The following is a 17621-nucleotide window of genomic DNA, read 5'->3' on the forward strand; positions in this document are numbered from 1 at the left end:
CCTCTACAATGAAATCATCAGTGGTAGATGTCAGTTCATATTTTATTGATGCCTTTTTATTTAATCCCATACTTTAGGTTATAAATGCGTAACTATTTTAATCACTTCTCATAAAATCAAATATTGTGTACCAGTGATTTTACTTTTATGTACCTTATCATTCTTCCACATCAAATGAGCTCTTGCATACTTCAGTTGCACATACTACTGCCATGTATCCATCTCTTTGGGAAGAAGCATATCTATTGTCTAAGAACCTAACACCTTCACCAACAATTCAGGACAGAAGAATATTGTATCCTAGTGTTTTTCTAACTCTTCTAAAGTTAGATGACTTCTTAAAACAAGATGTGCACTGCCTAACCTCCCACTCTGTTTCCTCTCTTGGAAATATAGCCTGGTGCAGTGTCAGAGGAAGTGCAGGTAGAATGTACTCAGGTTGAAACTGGGCCAGATCAGTTAGGGTTAATGTGCTACCTCCTATGCAAAATGCTATTGTTGGAAAGGTCACGGCTGCTTAAAGCCTTGAGTTCATCTTATCCAAAAGACAGCTCTTCCAGTACCACAGGGCTCCCTAATACAGGATTGAGGCAGTCAGTCAAGACCAACACAGAAAAGAGTAGGCACTGGACCATTTTCTGTAGGTCCAGTCCCTTTATTCTACAGGCTGGGCTGTGTTCAAAAGCATTTCTGAAGCAGTTTCAGATAATGCAGTTTTGCCAGCCTGTGTACAACTTTAAACTAATTAAACTGCTCATGCCAAAGGCTATGCCTACCCTAGACTTTTCTCTTCAACTTCCACACTCTGGAGGAGGAAATTTCATTCTTTCCTATCCAGCAGTCCTGCTCCACCAACTGTGGCAGCGCAGGTGGGCTAGTGCCTAGATGCTAGCATTTTAACGCTATCTAGAAGAACTGATCCTTAAAACATTAGTGGCAAGTCTATACACATGTGTCTCTCTTCCCCCATCCACACCCCCCATAACGTTTTAAAGTAGCGAAGACAAGGCCCACTGCCAATCCAGCCTCATTTTGTCCATCCCAGGCATCCGGCAGTAATTAATTACCTACACTGTAGGGACTATGCTGACAGCAGAGCTGAACGCTAAGGCTTACCCTGGTGACCTCACAAAGGCTCCCTGGGTGACCAAGTGGTTGTAATCCCTGGGACCGCCACAGTGCTGTTTGGGGCTAGATGAGAAGCAAGAGATTGAGAAGAGAGAGGCTCGTGAGCAGAGGTGGCTGGGAAGCAGGTGTGCAGCCGCAGGGAAGCGGACGAGCTGTGCTATGCTGTTCACTTAGTACTGTTCTCACCTGCTGCAGCAAATCCAGCTTCCGGGCTGGGCTAGCCCTGTCCCTGGGCACTTCCTCCAAAACAAGCCGTTGGAGAGGCTGCTATTAAAGCAGCTCTCAGTTCCAGAGCTGCCGCTAGGGGGGAGAGACGACAGCTCTAGCTCTAGCCCATCGCAAGATGTCTCCTCCTGTGACTCCGCCCAAGACCCTTCCCACCAAGAAGTGCATCTGCCAGCTATGCTCCTGCGGGTATGTAAGAGAGCTGGCCGGACTGGCAGCTTCAGGGCAGGACCCTGCTGTGCCGCTGCCATAGGAGCCCATGGGCATTTAGCCGTTCTTATCTAGGAGTATCAGAGGGTAGCCGTGTTAGTCTGGATCTGTGAAAAGCAACAGAGAGTCCTGTGGCACCTTAAAGACTAACATGTATTGGAGCATAAGCTTTCGTGGGTGAATACCCGCTTTGTCAGATGTATGTAATGGAAATTTCCAGAGGCAGGTATAAATATGCAGGCAAGAATCAGTCTGGAGATAATGAGGTTAGAGTAGTATTGTGTCCTCCCCCACCCCCCCAAATCATAGGTTTTCAGGCTGGATTTTGGTTAAATGTTAAATCCCTGTGGGCCTGGGGCACGTGTGACTGCAACCAGGGCCGGCTTTGCCTTTTTTGCTGCCCCAAGAAAAAAAACACCTGCGGATTGGCCGGAGCAGCAAAGGGGAAAAACAAACAAACCAACCTGTGAGCCAGCAGAAGCAGCAAAGGGGAGTGGGGGAAAACAAAGCTGCAGGCCTGCTGGAGCAGCAAGGGGAAAAACAAACAAACCAACCTGTGAGCCAGCAGAAGCAGCAAAGGGGAGTGGGGGAAAACAAAGCTGCAGGCCTGCTGGAGCAGCAAGGGGAAAAACAAACCAACCAACCTGTGAGGGGGCTGGAGCCACGAAGGGGGGAAAAAAAACAACAACAAAACCTGCAGGGTGGACGGATCGCGGGTGTGAGGGACTCCCGGCTCTGCAGATGTGCCCTGGGCAGTGGCGGGGAGAGAGAGAAGAGAGGTGGCCAGGGCTTCCTTCAATGGGGCCCTCACCATGCCTCCTGCCAGGAGGGCTCTGCTCTGGTGGGCAGGCAGGGAAGGACGTGGGCTGCCCTGCCAGGCTTGCTACAGACCTGGCACCGCTCCCAGCAGGGCACTCTCCGCCGCGCTGCCGCACCCTACAGGGCATCCAGAGTAGCGAACCAAAAAGAAAAAAAACCTGTGGGGGCAGAAGCAGCATAAAAAAAAAACCAAAAAAAAAAAAAAAAAAGGATCAGCAGGAATGCAGCCTCTTGGAATCTGCCACCCCAAGCACGAGCTTGCTCAGCTGGTGCCTGGAGCCGGCCCTGTTTGCAACTGGTAGGTAGTGTCCCAACTGCTAAGAGCACACAGGGGGATGAGTAAAGGGAAGAGGGCGAGAGAGGAGTTTGAATGGATTTAAATCATTTCTAAAATAGTCTTATTAAAATATACAGGGATGTAACTTTTCTGTTGTGTTCTCTGCGACTGTATCACTCCATCATTTTAACTTGTTTTATATTTATTGTAAAAATCTTCATTCTAACTGTTTATTATTTATTTCTAAACTTTCTTGTAGGTAACTGAAATGTGTCCTCAATAAGAGCACTTTAAACTTCTTGGCTAGAGCCATTCTGGGGGACTGGTATTATTGTTACAAGTCTTTGCTCTCCTGTAGTGAAAAACGATAGTGCTGCTAAATGTGCTTATTCCACAGGGTATGCAGAACGGTAGAAATGGAGCAGATATCTAAAAATAACACTGTTCATTCCTAACTTTCTAAATCTCAGTTCTCCAGTGGCTGCTTGTTCACAGCAGTGGTCCAGAAAGAAGCAGATCTCCTTTTTCATAGGAGCCATCTTCCCAAATCTGCAGAGGAAAGAATAAGATTATCAATCAAAACACTCTTTCTGGCTGCAGCTCAGTTCCAATAGTCACCATAGATTTAAGACTATAAAACACATGTACCTTCCCCTCAAGGCAAAGGAAAGCTCTGAATAATAAATGAGGGGAAATAAAAATACTATAGTTCAGAAATTTATGTGAATGTTATCCTGAGATTATTCTATGTTCCAACTTGCTTGGGCTTGTTAGTGAAAAGAATTCTAATACACTTTTGTATTTCAACTATGACAACAGATAATTTTTTGCAAAATTTCTCTCTATTGTTCTCGCTTATAGTCTGTCTAATCTGTGTGCCAACAATTTATATTATTTTTTTTTTTAATTTAACATTTATATTGTGGTAGAAACTAAAAGGTCACAACCAGGTTGGGCCCCTTTGTGCTAGGTCAGAGGTCGGCAACCTTTCAGAAGTGGTGTGCTGAGTCTTCATTTATTCACTCTGATTTAAGGTTTCGTGTGCCAGTAATATATTTTAATGTTTTTAGAAGGTCTCTTTCTATAAGTCTATATACAATAGTTTAGTTATATATTATAAAGTAAATAAGGTTTTTAAAATGTTTAAGAAGCTTTATTTAAAATTAAAATGCAGAGCCTCCTCGAACCGGTGGCCAGGACCTGAGCAGTTTGAGTGCCATTGAAAATCAGCCCATGTGCTGCCTTCGGCACCCGTGCCATAGGTTGCCTACCCCTGTGCCAGGTGCTGTACAAACATAATAAATGACCATCTCTGTTCCTAAGAATATAAAATCTCATATAATTGTATTAATCTAATCTACCTGTCCAGGTACTTGTATCAAACTCATTGTAATGTATGAGCATCTCTGTGTTCATTCCTTTCATCTTTCTAGCTCTACTTTTTATTTATTTATTTATTTAATTAATTTATTTTTATCTATGTTGTTAACTCCACATTTGGCTCTGTCTGGGAAATGTAACAGACTTCAAGCAATGGTGTAGCTCTGACTGACATTATACTTGGGATGTGGTGATGGAGCTAAGTTTCAAGCTTTATGGACTGGATCCACCAAGCTGATGTGCATTTGTCCCCAACAGAGCAAATTTGAGCACACGGTTATCTTTAAGCATGTGAGTAATCTCATTGAAGTCAATGGAACTACTCAAATGCTTTAAGTTAAGCATGTGGGTGTTTTGCTGGTATCAGGCTTATTTTGGCAAAATCTGTGCCATGGTCTTTGGTACATTTTATCTTTTGATGGCAATGAGCTAAGAGTGTTGAACATCCAAAAATGTTTCCACCTGGGTTGTGAAGCTCAGGTGTGCAATTAAGGCTATGTATTTGGCTCTGAGGGTGAAAAGGTTGTTCACTTCTGGAACTCTTTTACTGCTTGCTGACTTGTGGAGTTGTCAGCGCTGAAGGCAGCTACTTGCCCGCCCCTCAGTTTAATGAGGTGTGCAGCAATCTTGTTTTAGCTTAACTAATGTAAAGTGTTTTTATAATTATGCAAATTACTCTTGGCATTTACCCAGTAATAAGCAATGTTCTCACTGAGGATTGCGGTGACTTGTGTCTCTAATGGCCAATAAGAGTTTAAAAGTCAGTCTTGCTGTATCTTTTTCAGAATTAAAATGGAACCTGAAACAATGCACTCTGCTCCTCTTGGGCAAAGACTGCCTCATGTTGCTTAACTGAACAATTAGAGAGGTGGAGTGGGTAAGCCCCCAAAAGATTCTTGCCAAGATGTTGGCTGGTGGGCATAGATACAGTGTTGCACACATCTTTGTGCATCTTACTCTGAAAATCAGACCTTTAGTGTGTAAAGCTATATCCCACTGCAGAACTATGTCACAGCCCAGATTTAGCATACTGGTGTATAGAGGACCATTTTATTTACCTCTCACAATACAGAGCTGGAAGGGACCCTGAAAGGTCAGTGAGTCCACCCCCCTGCCTTTACTAGCAGGACCAAGTACTGATTTTGCCCCAGATCCCTAAGTGGCCCCCCTCAAGGATTGAACTCACACACCAGGGTTTAGCAGGCCAATGCTCAAACCACTGAGCTATCCCCAAACATCAGAAAGCTGTTCTTATGTTCCCTCCTCACCAAAGGGGATAAGCATTGTCACCAGAGGATGTTCCACAGTGCAGAGTATACATTGGTTTCAACTAACATTACCAAACATTCACTTTCTCTAATATAACATCTGGTGTATGTAGCTATAACAGAATACATCTGTCTATAATTTTAAGCAGGACAGCAGTGATCTAAATTTGTGATGTTTCTGTAGAATGTTCTATTAAAAATGCTGCACTTCCAGTGCCAGTATATTTTCCCTTGCTTTATTCTGTGTTTAAAAATAAATAGCCTACAGGATAACATGAGTGGGGCAAGGGTCCCAATTAGGGGCTTTTGAGCATGCCTAGATTTTCCCTTATGTCTTACCTGACTTTCAAACATACATTGGTCCATAAAAAAGTACCCTCAAAAAGTAAGAGGGTGAAACATCCCCACTCTCAGAATAGGAATACCCATTCTCTTCTTCTGAGGGAGGGGATGGACTGGGCTCGATTGGGGGATGACGAGGGGGACCAGAGTAATGCCCAGGTGACTTGCAAAGCATCCCCTGATTGACAGAAACATCTAATGAGGGGGAATTGGACTGCCAAATGGAAATGGCCAAATCATTATGTGCCATTGACATCGGCCCCAAGTGGTGCTGTGCCATAAGCTTACCTGGTTATAACAAAACCCCTGCTGCCTGGCAGTGGTAGCTCTGCTGGTGGAGGAGTCAGAGCTGCTATGTTAAAAGCAGCCACAGCAGCAGGCTCCAAATGCTAAAGGCATAGACAGTTGCTGCTCTGAGCATGCCTGGAGCAAGTCAGCACTGCATGGATCCCCGTAACTGACCTGGGTGTTGGAGGATGAGTTCAAGTCAGCACTGCAGGAGTCCATAACTGACCTGGGTGTTGGAAGATGAGCATTCTCACAACGAGCTGGTGCTGCAGGCTGACAGCTTAGAGCTGACCCATAGAGCAGAGGAGCTGGCAGCAAACATAGCCACCAGTGAAGTCTTCTGGGTTGCTGCCTCCTGCTGAGAGGAGGAGTGAGGGGCTGCTTTTCTTCTTCCTGCAGATAGCAAGGGATGAATCAACCCCTTTTCTTTCTGAGGAGGTCTTTTGAGGAGATCTGACTCTGAACTCCTCAGAGGAATGATGCTTGTCACTGCTCGCAGCCACAGAGGCAGGAGCAGGCACCACCCTGGAGATTAAAGCCATTGTTGGGACACTTTTCATAGAAGACTCATAATTTAAAGTTTCCTTTTGGGGGGAGAGGAGACAACATCACACCTGATCCCCTTGTACAGAGCAAAAACTAACCCAGAAAAAGCTAAAACTTCCTAAAAGCACTATACTAATCACTATGCTAAATACCTCATCTAAATCAGTAATTAACCATTTACAAAATTGTAATAAAATTTGCGTTTGGGAAAAAAGAGTGGACGCTGCTACCTGGATCCATCTCACAGCCAGGAGTGGTTGAAAGGAACTGAAGGGCAGTTGGTTACTCTGTCCCCTTGCTACCCTCAAAGGGCTAAGGGCTCTATGTCATCAGGGGAGTAGGTGCTACCAATGGGCACTGCTGGCTGTTAGACCACTCTGGTCTCCGGTGGCGCATGTACACCGGAAGTGGAATGCATGTAAACAAGTACTCAGAGCAGAAAAGGTGGCTATTGTGTCCTTAAGAATGATTCTAAGGAGAACACAAATTTAGTTGTATTCTGTCTTCAGTCCTCATTCAGAACTTCCATTAATGCCAGTGGGATTTGTGCATGCAGTTTGAGGGAAGTATATGGGCCTTACGGAAAACAAGTTATACATACTTATGCACTGTCTTGTTACAGTACTCTTCTGGACACAGGGAAGGTATGATTTTTCTTCAACCACCAGGGGGAGTCAGAAGGACATGTTTGAAGCTCTAAGACAGTGTTTCTCAAACTTTTGTATTGATGACCCCTTTTGCACAGCAACCTTATGAGTGCGACCCCCCCCCCCTTATATATGAAAAACACTTTTTGTATTTAACACTATTATAAAAGCTGGAGGTAAAGTGAGGTTTGGGGTGGCAGCTGACAGCTCGTGAGGCCCCATGTAATAACCTCATGACCCCCTGAGGGGTCATGACCCCCAGTTTGAGAACTGCTCTAAGAAGTTATGTTCAATTTTGTTAGCACTTTCAGAGGGTAGGGAAGGAATCTCATTTGCTCTAGCTCTAGTATAATGAGTGAATTGCTGGGATGTTGATCCCATTTGGCTTCCCCACATTTTCTAAAAATTGTAATGATGCTCAGCACTCATCTAACATGTTGTATCTGGAATGCTCCCAAACATCTGCTAATTAATTATAAATAGTATTTAGGAATGGCTTTAGATCTGGGGTATATCTTTTATTCCTTTAGGGGCAAACCCAGACACCCCCCACCTCCCCCATGAGTTCATGAGAGCTGAACACATGGTGGAATGGCACAGATTCTGTTGCCTGGAGCATGTGGGAAATGATGCTGAGGGTCTGTGTGCCATGGATCAGTGCTCCATGTTGGTTCTCTGTGCAGTACCACAGTGAGGAGGGGGTTTGGAGTGGGGCGGGGTGGGCTAGGGGAGGGGGCATAGTCAGTGAGTTCACAGCTATGTGGATTGTGATGGGGCCCACAGTGAAACAGGGCAGGGAGTAGAGAAATACTGGTCTAGGGAGGCATCACCCCTCAATAACTGGAAGGCATGCTCTCTGTGGAGGAACAGTTTAAAAGAACACTGGTAGCTCAGGAGAAGGGCGGGATTAGCTCTATATGGCACAAAAAAGAAAGACTGATGCTGAGCACTGTGCAGGGAGTGGCAATGGCTTTGTGACGGCTACTCTAGCATCAGGGACTTGGGTCCCCGCGCCATTCAGAATTGAAGGCCCTGGGAGAGAGGGACTGACTGAACTGGATGCTAAGAAACTGAGGAGAGCCTACTAAATCTGTGGCCATGTGCTAAATTGAGGCACTCCAGACTAGTAGGAAGTGACCTAGGAGAAACATTATTTTGGGTAGCTCAGTGACTGGGCTGGATGCTTTGAGAGACCCCTAAGACCCTGGGTCAGGATCCAGTGGAGTGGGTGGGCCCGGGTTCTGCTACCTTGCTTTCTGCCATTGCCTCCAAGCTCCTTTAGTCCCTCAGAGCTTGGTTACTACAATCAGAGCACCAGGGGGTGAATGAGGCGGCAGCTGGGGTCCCCTTTGGATGCCTAGAGTGGCAGAAACTGTAAGGCCATGAGCTGACCAGTAGGCCAGCTGGCCACCAGACCTTCCTTCTACATGGATCCAGTGGATCCCCTTGTAAGAAGAGCGTAGGGATGAGTGCTGTGGACCACCCAGCTTCATGCACTGTGACTTGAATGAAAAGTTCTGTATTCCTTCTCCCTTGAGTATCTTGTGCAAAAACTCTTTATGCCCATGGGAACAACATTTGGCTCTTAATAATTACATTTGCCAATTAGGGTGACCAGACAGCAAATGTGAAAAATCTGGACAGGGGGTGGGAGGGTAATAGGAGCCTATATAAGAAAGACCCAAAAATCAGGACTGTGCCTATAAAAATCAGGACATCTGTTCACCCTATTGCCAATAGAGTGAAGCCTTCTTATCTGGTCACTGAAAGGATGAACAAAACTCAATGGCAGTAATCGTCTAATAGGCTGGAGCAGAATTTTGTTCACTGCATCTGAGGATATGTTAAAGGTGTCTCCTAAGGCTGAAGGTTGTCTAACAATGACCCTCTGCTTTCACTGAATGCATTACAGGGAGAAAGGACCTAATTCATCTCTGGTGTAACCCTAGTGTGTTTTCACAGCGAGGAATTTGCCAACAAAACTAACACTGCTTAACTATACATGACAGTAAGTGGGACTTCTTGACCTGTTGACTTAAATCCAGTGCAGTATGATAGCGTCTGATGAACCCTCTCTCAGGCCCTTGGGGTGGGATGGACTCAGTGGTATGATTGGATGTATTCTACCTACCACTGCCATGATTATACTTCTGATAAAGCCCATCAAGCCCTGACATCTTCATTTCAGTCTCCTACGGGGGCAAGCATTAGTATTCCTTCAGTGAAATGGATTTATTTCAAAAAGTATTTTAAATGTCTGCGAAGTATCATTTTGTAGGTCTTCTCTTTTCATTTTAGAGGGGGAGTGAATGTGAGTAGGATGATGGTCCTTCTGGGTATGTCTACACAGTGATTAAAAACCCATGGCTGGCCCATGCCAGCTGACTTGGGCTCACAAGCTCAATCTAAGGCACTGTTTAATTGCAGTGTAGGTGTTCGGGCTGCAGCTCTGAGACCCTGCCACCTCCTTGTACAGCCCCTTAACTCCTACCCTATGAGCCCAGAATTGGAGAAACTTTCTCTTCTTCCCATCCCGATCCTACCCTGCAAAGAGGCCTGGATGTGAAGGATGGAAGAAAGGTCCTGAGCTCAGATCCTTTGCATGGCTGTATGTTCCCTGCCAACATCCAATTCAGATGTTTCCATTCTTTGTTTATTTTATTTTCTAAGCTGTGAAGGAATACTGAGCAATTGGATGGCTGTGTCAGTGTCATCTTCATGTTAATCGTTTGCTCTTGAAACTGTGTGCACCCAGTTTCAGCTGCCTTCTTCTATTAGGGAATTAACCTTTTTGTCTTTTTTTCCTTTTCTATTTTTTTAAAAAAAATCCTAGGAGGTGTATGTGTGCTTTGGTTAAGGGGTCCAATGGGATCTTTGTTTGCAGGCCTGAGTGCATTTTTGGCTTGATAGATAAAGCGTGTCATTAAGCTAGAGGCAATACTTGCCCCGAGGAGGCTGCCATTAGTTAGAGAGAGAATTGAACAACTCCAGGCTGGATGCTGAGGAGGGAAGAATGTGAAACCTACGATGTCTGAAGAATTACTCTTGTATTTTGCATCAAAGCCAGGGACCAGATGCATATTTTCTGTCTCGGGTACAACACTGAACAATTAACATCTGCAGATATAGGGTGAATATGAAAAATGGTCAGTAAGTTTAGCATTTATGGATCAAAAGATGAAGGGCGGTCACATGGGCAACTCATGCTGTGCAGGGAGGTGAGACAGCTCCAATGGGTCCTGTGTAAAGATCAAATTTGTGTGTGTTACAATGAGTAACTTGCCTCAGGTGGCTCCCCCTTTTGACTTAGGTCGGCATGGTGCTCATCAACACAGACCGTACATCAAGGAAGATGGGCATACGTAGTCTGCAATTGCAGTTGGGCCAGTGCCATAAAGCATGGGGAGAAGGTGTGATCAGAGGCTGGTTCAGCATGAAAGGCCTAGGAGTAAAGGCTCAGGAAGGGGTGGGGGTGGGGTGGAAGAGGGAAAATAGGTTCACTCATCTGCGTGTAGTATATCAGTTGGGTGGAGTTGCCATGGGTTCCAGCTGTGCTGTGTGTGGCCTGCAGCCTACCCAGCTACAGTGCTTGTGTAAGTGCAGCTAGGATAACTGGGGACTCTGCCTGGCACTGGCTGACACCTTGTTTTAAGAGTGCTGCTGCCTGCACTGCTTCTGTATGATCTGAAAGCCCCTTATGTACTGCAGCTCACTCGGCCATGTGCTTTCGTGATCACCCGGATGCTGTCCTCCTCCCTATGCCCTTCCCCCAGTTGCTCGTAAACTGCTCTACAATCCCAATAGCCTCAAATGTCAGTGGCTGACAGCATTTAGGAGTGATCTGGTTGCCTTGAGCCGGGGTTCATAACCTTGACGCCCCAGTCTGTGGGAAGCTGTTTAGCTGTCTGTGTCTGGAGCAATGTGTGTGGCCTCACAGCTGGGGAACTCCCTGTAATTGGCACAGAGCAGAGACACACACACATCACCCACAGTTAGTACATCTGTGTCTTTTTACTTTGGGTATATTAACACTTCTGCATAGCATTTCACATCTGGTGGTACTTTTCCATGGTACTGACAGTGGTTTCTGATCATTTACACACAGTCACACCAGCTGTCAATCTGGTTCATGATTGCCTTAATCACTGATTTACCTACCGTGTGGCTAGTCAACCATTCCTTCCAGCTGCACACATTTCAGCAGTTAACATTACAGATGTCATGCCGTGATAGCTGCGAGAAGCTGGGTTTTGGTTACATGGACAATGCTGCACACAGCCAGTGGCACCATAACACTATTGAGCAAATGATTCGTGTTTGTGGCAAGACGCTTACTGTGTGCAACACAACATTGCCTAGCTAATAGGCAATATTTATTTTATTGATAATTAAGCACTTACAAAGTGTTTGATTCTGTACAAGAGGCAAATAGACACAATTCTTGTCCCAAACATCTTGTAGTCAAAAACGTAGACAAAGATCTAATAAACAACCTCCCCTAAACAACAACAACAAAAACAACCCACGGCAAACAAGACAAGCAAGCATGCACACACCAAAAGAAACCCCGATGGGTGACCCAGAGGATGGATGTATTTTTAAAAAGTGAAATCAGGATGGTCTCGTGTTTGTGGGTCTCATGGAAAAGATTTGAATAAAGAGAGGGAGGGTACTTGGCACCCTGGACTAGAGAGTTGTTTCACAAATAAGGGATGGCACGAAGAGGCGACTGAGAGAAAGAAACAAAGGAAGAGAAGGGAGTGACATCACTGTTGAAGTGGGTTACGTAGGACATAAGAGACAAGAGCATACATGTATGCAGGAGCAATGCTGTGCAGAATATAGCCTTCAGTGTGACAAGGCACATAAGGGACAACTTACCTGTACTTTGACATGGCCTGGAGCAGGATATGCTGTAGCACTTACACCTCCATGGAGACACGTTCCACATTTTTCCCCCTACTGCTCTCTTATGTTATGCACAACCACGTTTAGGATCTAGGCGCTTGTGGTAATGAAAAGAATGCGAAGAACTCTTGGCAGTAACACATCGAGGGGTCTTGCTCTGATTAGCACTATTGGGTGCTGTAGAATTCAGGTGAGGGCATACTCAATTTGTAGATCATGTATGTAGTCGGCTACATTTCTAATAAAGGAAAACCAAATAGGATCCCAATACCAATACGCATAGCCTTACACAGAAGTTGCATTGCCTTCAGTTCAGGTATGTAATTCATTCTTGTCAGAGGCTAGACTGCAGGAAAAAAAGGTGGTACTTTTCCAAACTTTGTCCACAAAATAAGCTCCACCCATTTAAATTGTCAAAACAAGACTCCATTCATAGTAGATCCTGCAGATGTTTAAAACATGATTGTGCAGCTCTCTGAACTCAGCTGGGCTCTTTTGCTCCCTTGTGGTGGGGTTTGTATATGCCCAGGGCATTGCTAGGCTCCTTGCGCTTAGCTCGTTCTTGATTGGGGAAAAAATTAATGGTGAGTGTATTGTTCCATGCCCTCTGCAGATTCACATAGACCTCTCTGCATTGGTTACACTGCCTACACAGTTTTGAGATTTTCTTCACAAACAGCTTCTTCCTGTCTTTAAAAGCTGAGATTCTGAAGAATAAGATAGTAGCGTCAGAGAGGTGGTGTAGCAAGATATATTGGCATACGCTGGCTGTTACTCAGTTGTTGTGTTTTTTCAAATGATATTGTAGCCAAAATTGTTGTTAGTGGGAGCTCAGCCCCTTTGCATATCAGGCCTTTTACACCTCTACCTCGATATAACGCGACCCGATATAACACGAATTCAGGTATAACACGGTAAAGCAGCACTCCGAGGAGGGTGAGGCTGCACACTCGGGTGGATCAAAGCAAATTTGATATAACGCAGTTTCACCTATAAAGCAGTAAGATTTTTTTGGCTCCCGAGGACAGCGTTATATTGGGGTAGAGGTGTATTTAGATCTCTAGTAAGAATTTAGGAATCTAAATTCAGGCTTCCTTTTCCTTTTGGAAGATCTTGGCCTATAATGTTATGATGGCAATTTGGTACTTAATTCAGTTGTTGCAGTTAGTGAAGCATGAACAATCAAAGCCAATCAGATAACACTGTATATTTTTGTCAGCCTAGCTTTGCATATATAGGCATCTATAATTAAAAAACACCTATTTTTTACCAAGCTGCATGTCACCACTCTGTCGCTTGAGAGAAAATTCTTCTTCCAGTGCTGAATACCAAGTCTAAAAATATTGCTAATAATTCTTCTCCTGACATTCTCTTATACCAACCCCAAACATTCAGTGCAGTGATACATCGCCAGACAATAACGCTAGGATGCTGAATGATTTCATTCCCCTGTGAAAGGGGAACTTTCCAGATTACGCTTGCCAGTTCTTTCTCTCTCCTCTAGCAGACCTTGCCAGCTGGAGTGTGCCATTTTTAACATTTATTTTTAGATTTTTCTTGAGCCTGGCATGGAGCATTTACTCTCTTTTGCAGTGAGAGCTGGTATGGGACAGGGGCACTGGAATGGTGGGGGAGGACCGGGGGCCATGATCCCATCACTTTTTACCTGCCTTAAGGGCAAGGAGACAAAGAGGCATGAACAGGGGAAGGGGCAGGGTGGGACCAAGTTCTGGCAATCAGTGCCCCCCACATACACACTTCTGGGGAGCTTCTAGTGCTTTTGGGATGAGAACCACGAGGCTGAGAAACCTGCTTAAAGTTTAGATAAGCATCTCACTGTTCAGACCCTTCAAACTTTTTCTGAATTGGGATAAGTTGAAATTTCAAAACTTATTGAGGAACAGAAATTCTGATTTTTTTCCCCTGAAACATTAAAATAATCCCTTTACAAATGTTTTGATGTCAAAACATTGTAATTATGTGTGTGTATATATAATATATAAACCTTGAATTCAAAGTTAATTTTTAAACACTATCATTTTGGTTCAGCTTCTGAACTCAGAACAAAATGAAACAAGCAAGTTGAAAGAAAGTTGAAATATTGCTGAAATTGACACATTCCACAAAACATTTCAGACAGTATTTTCCAACAGAAAACTGTTCTGTTGAAAATTTTTTGAACAGCTTTAGTTATAATAGGGCTTAGGAATCAGCTGTCTGACAGTTCAGATAACTGCTCTGAGATGCTTTTAGAGGCAGTTTTCAGGAGCTGTAGGTTCTGGTACAGCTGTTCTGAGGCTGCTTAAGTCAGTTAGGAGTTTATGGCCCTCAATTCATTCTCCAGTTCCTTCCTTGGATCTTATCTATCTCTTTGATAAAGTCTGTGTTTGAATTTTTTCAGGAGATATCGAAGTATTGTATTTCCTGTTCCTTGAGGTATCATAATATTCTTGACAGCCATGTGCTGTCACTTACGAGAGCCTCAGCTACAATGAGGGGATCATTGAGGGGGCATACCTAATCCTTCACTACATGACCCGCCAAAAGTGCTATGGCAGAGAGTCCTTCATGTTGTACCTTTGGTACTGGTTGAGATTTAATTGACATTAATCGGTAAAATTTTCACTGTGATCTGTAACAGAAACATGTATTTTAGCTTAAGTGTCTCATAGATAGTAGCCCTCATACAACTTACTTTTTGATCAATGAATTAAGTTCTAATTAGGTAATATTTGTAAAGTATCCTGAGATCCTTAGACAAAAGGTCCTAAATGATTTCAAATTGTTATTATTATTCTTTATTTGGTGTTCTGTTTGGAAATTTTAAGTATCTAAACTGATGCAGGAGAGCAAATTTCTCATCCCCATTTCTCATCTTCTCGCCTACTTCCACTGAGATAGAGAGGACTCATTTGGTTGGTTCTGCAGATGAGTAGCTGTTTGTTGGAGTTAGGTTTCACATGTGCAAGTCAATTCTTGTTTCCCCTTGTAGAAGGGAATAATCTCTCTCTCAGATTTCTAGCATCCCTGTGTACTCATTGTCTAGTAAGGAGGAACTATGCCCAACTGTCTAGACTAACACAAAGAATGTAAAAGAAACAAGATTTCCTAGCTGGGAAAGTGAAGAAATGGACCAGATCCTCAGCTGTTGCAAATCAACAGAAACTCTACTGAAATCAGTGGAACACCAGTTTTCACCAGTTGAAGATTCGGTCTGATTAATTTATACTTTAATTTTCTTAGCTTTGAGTAAAGATAGAATTGAAGAATCCACAGTAAATGGCAGAATATACTTTGAAAAGTAGCTGGGCTGACTGATTTGGCTAATTGAGTACAGTAACTGGTACCTTTTTTAATTGAATCAGATTTATAACTCTCAGCATTTCCACCTACGTTACTTAATTATGACCTCATTAAAGATATTGTATACAATGGGAAAACGAGAGCTATGAAAGGAGTCACAACTTCCCTGAAAAATCACTGCTGGATGAAAGAGAGAGAATCATGCCTGGTTTGTGTCTCATGAGGTCTCTTCGACAGCACCTCATATACTGCTTGGATACTGTAAAGTATGACACAATGAATAGAGAGTAGGTCTATCTAGCTAGATCAAGCCTCTAGACTATGGTTCAGTCACCATAAAAACTCATAGTTGTTTTTAGCATTGTAACTGTGTTGGTCCCAGGATACGAGACAGACAAGGTAAGTGAGGCAATATCAGTTATTGAACCAACTTTTGTTCCACCAACTGACGCTGATCCAATAAACTATATTATCTCACCCACCTTGTGTTCTTATAAAGTTTCATGCATTCTTTAGCATCCTGACTTTTTCTAACCAGAAGATGGCAGCATTCTACTAACCAACCATGTGCTGTAACTCCAGCCAGCGACTTTGTGTCATGCCTGTGTTATCCTTTGGCATATAAGAGAAGGAACAAATAATTCTGATCAGGCATATTTCTGTCACATAGTGTTGTTGTGTGATGGATGGATATGGTGTTAAATACGTTGAACTGAATAGCTTGTCACAGCTCAACAGTTCACAGCAAGAAAGAGGAAATTGCAAAGACTCAGGTTTCAAAGAGTTCAGTAGGTTTAGAGATTTATAAATCTCTCTGCATCACATAGCTTTAAATGGCACAGACTTTTAAACATAGACTTACTCAATTCAGACGCAAAAATGTGCCTTGTGCAAACTGATAGAGGGACTGCTATTTACTATATGTATGTAGAGTGACTAGCACAATGGGGTCCTCACATAGTAAAGGTCTCTAGGCACTTCACAAGACAATAAAGAAATAATATAAACAGATTCAAATCGTTTATTAGGCTCTTTGTGGCCAATCCTTAGACTGATTGATTGCTATTAAAAGGGAGGGGGAAGAATTAAAATTCTTCTAAGACATATTTAATAGATTTCTGAAGTCCAGACGGGACCATTGGATCTTCTATTCTGGCCTCATGGCGACAGGCTGTAGAATTTCACCCAATAATTTCTGTATCAAGCCTAGAACTTTTGGTTAGCCAGAAAGTCTTTTAAACTCTTGCTTGAATGACCCCAAATGATGGGGAATCCACCACATCCCTTGGTATGTTGTTCCAGTGGTTAGTTACCCTTGCTGGTAAAAATATGTGCCAATTTCCACTTTGATTTTTGTCTAGCTTCAATTTCCAGTCACTGCATCTCAGACCTGTGTCTGTTAAATTAAAGAGTCCTCTGCTATTAGAAATCTCCATGGGTTGCTCATAGACTGTGATCAAATCCCCTCCCTAACCTTCTCATAACCATTTCCTGTTGGCAATTTTGGAACCTTAGTAACTTTTCAAATTACCTCGAGGGGGAGAGTTTCTAAAGCACTAAGGGATTTAGGCACCTAAGCCTCACTGACTTTCAATTAGATGTGTTCCTAACACACTTAAATTGCTTTAGAAAATCTCCCCTTTAGCCTGTATATCTATGAACATCAAAGGCAGATGTAGGCCTATTCAGCCACACATTCGTCCTTTTCATGTCACATGAACCCACCCGATGTGCCAGCCAGAACAGCATGCATAGTCTGCTGTCCATACTCCCATCTGATTGGTGCCACTGGGCCGCAACAAAGCTAAAATTCTCTAAGGGCCTGATCCAAAGCCTTTTGCAGCAATAGAAAGACTCCCTTTGATTTCAATAGGCTCTGGATCAAGCCCTAAGTGTCACCTCCTGCTTTCTATTTTGAAAGTTCCACCCTGTGGCCTACTGATGCATGTAATGGGATCAAGAGAGGGTTCAGAGCTTCACAAAAGAGAAAGGTAGTCTAAGAGCCTGAGCAGGGCTTACAAGAAGACAGTCATGGTCATTGGGTTTCCTGACTAGGGACATCCAGTCACAGTTGTGGGAGAGAGGCCCAGCACTTGTACTAGAGAGAACCTTGCCAAAGCTAGGGTCTGCTCTAGACACTGTACATGTCATGGGACAGTAAGGAGTGTGGCACAGCGTTGAGTGTGACATGGAGTCATCTAGGCATCTAACAAGCAGTAGGCTAGAGAGAGAAACATGGCGACAAACAGAATTTAGGTAGTTCCTCTGAATAAGATCTTG

The 17621-nt window shown here is 43.7% G+C and overlaps 1 protein-coding gene across 1 annotated transcript in view; it reads left to right on the top strand.

Annotated features, from left to right (window-relative positions):
* Positions 1–301: 301 nt before the first annotated feature.
* The window catches only part of SAXO1 (stabilizer of axonemal microtubules 1), a 68506-nt gene continuing 51186 nt past the window's right edge, over positions 302–17621 (top strand). Inside the window, exon 1 of the mRNA XM_032797577.2 lies at positions 302–1542. Within this exon, the coding sequence (XP_032653468.1) occupies positions 1472–1542 (71 nt within the window). The 5' untranslated portion in view covers positions 302–1471. The remainder of the gene's footprint in view (positions 1543–17621) is intronic.

The sequence above is a fragment of the Chelonoidis abingdonii genome, chromosome 6 (genome assembly GCF_003597395.2).
Source record: "Chelonoidis abingdonii isolate Lonesome George chromosome 6, CheloAbing_2.0, whole genome shotgun sequence".
In the NCBI taxonomy this organism is placed as follows: domain Eukaryota; kingdom Metazoa; phylum Chordata; order Testudines; family Testudinidae; genus Chelonoidis; species Chelonoidis abingdonii.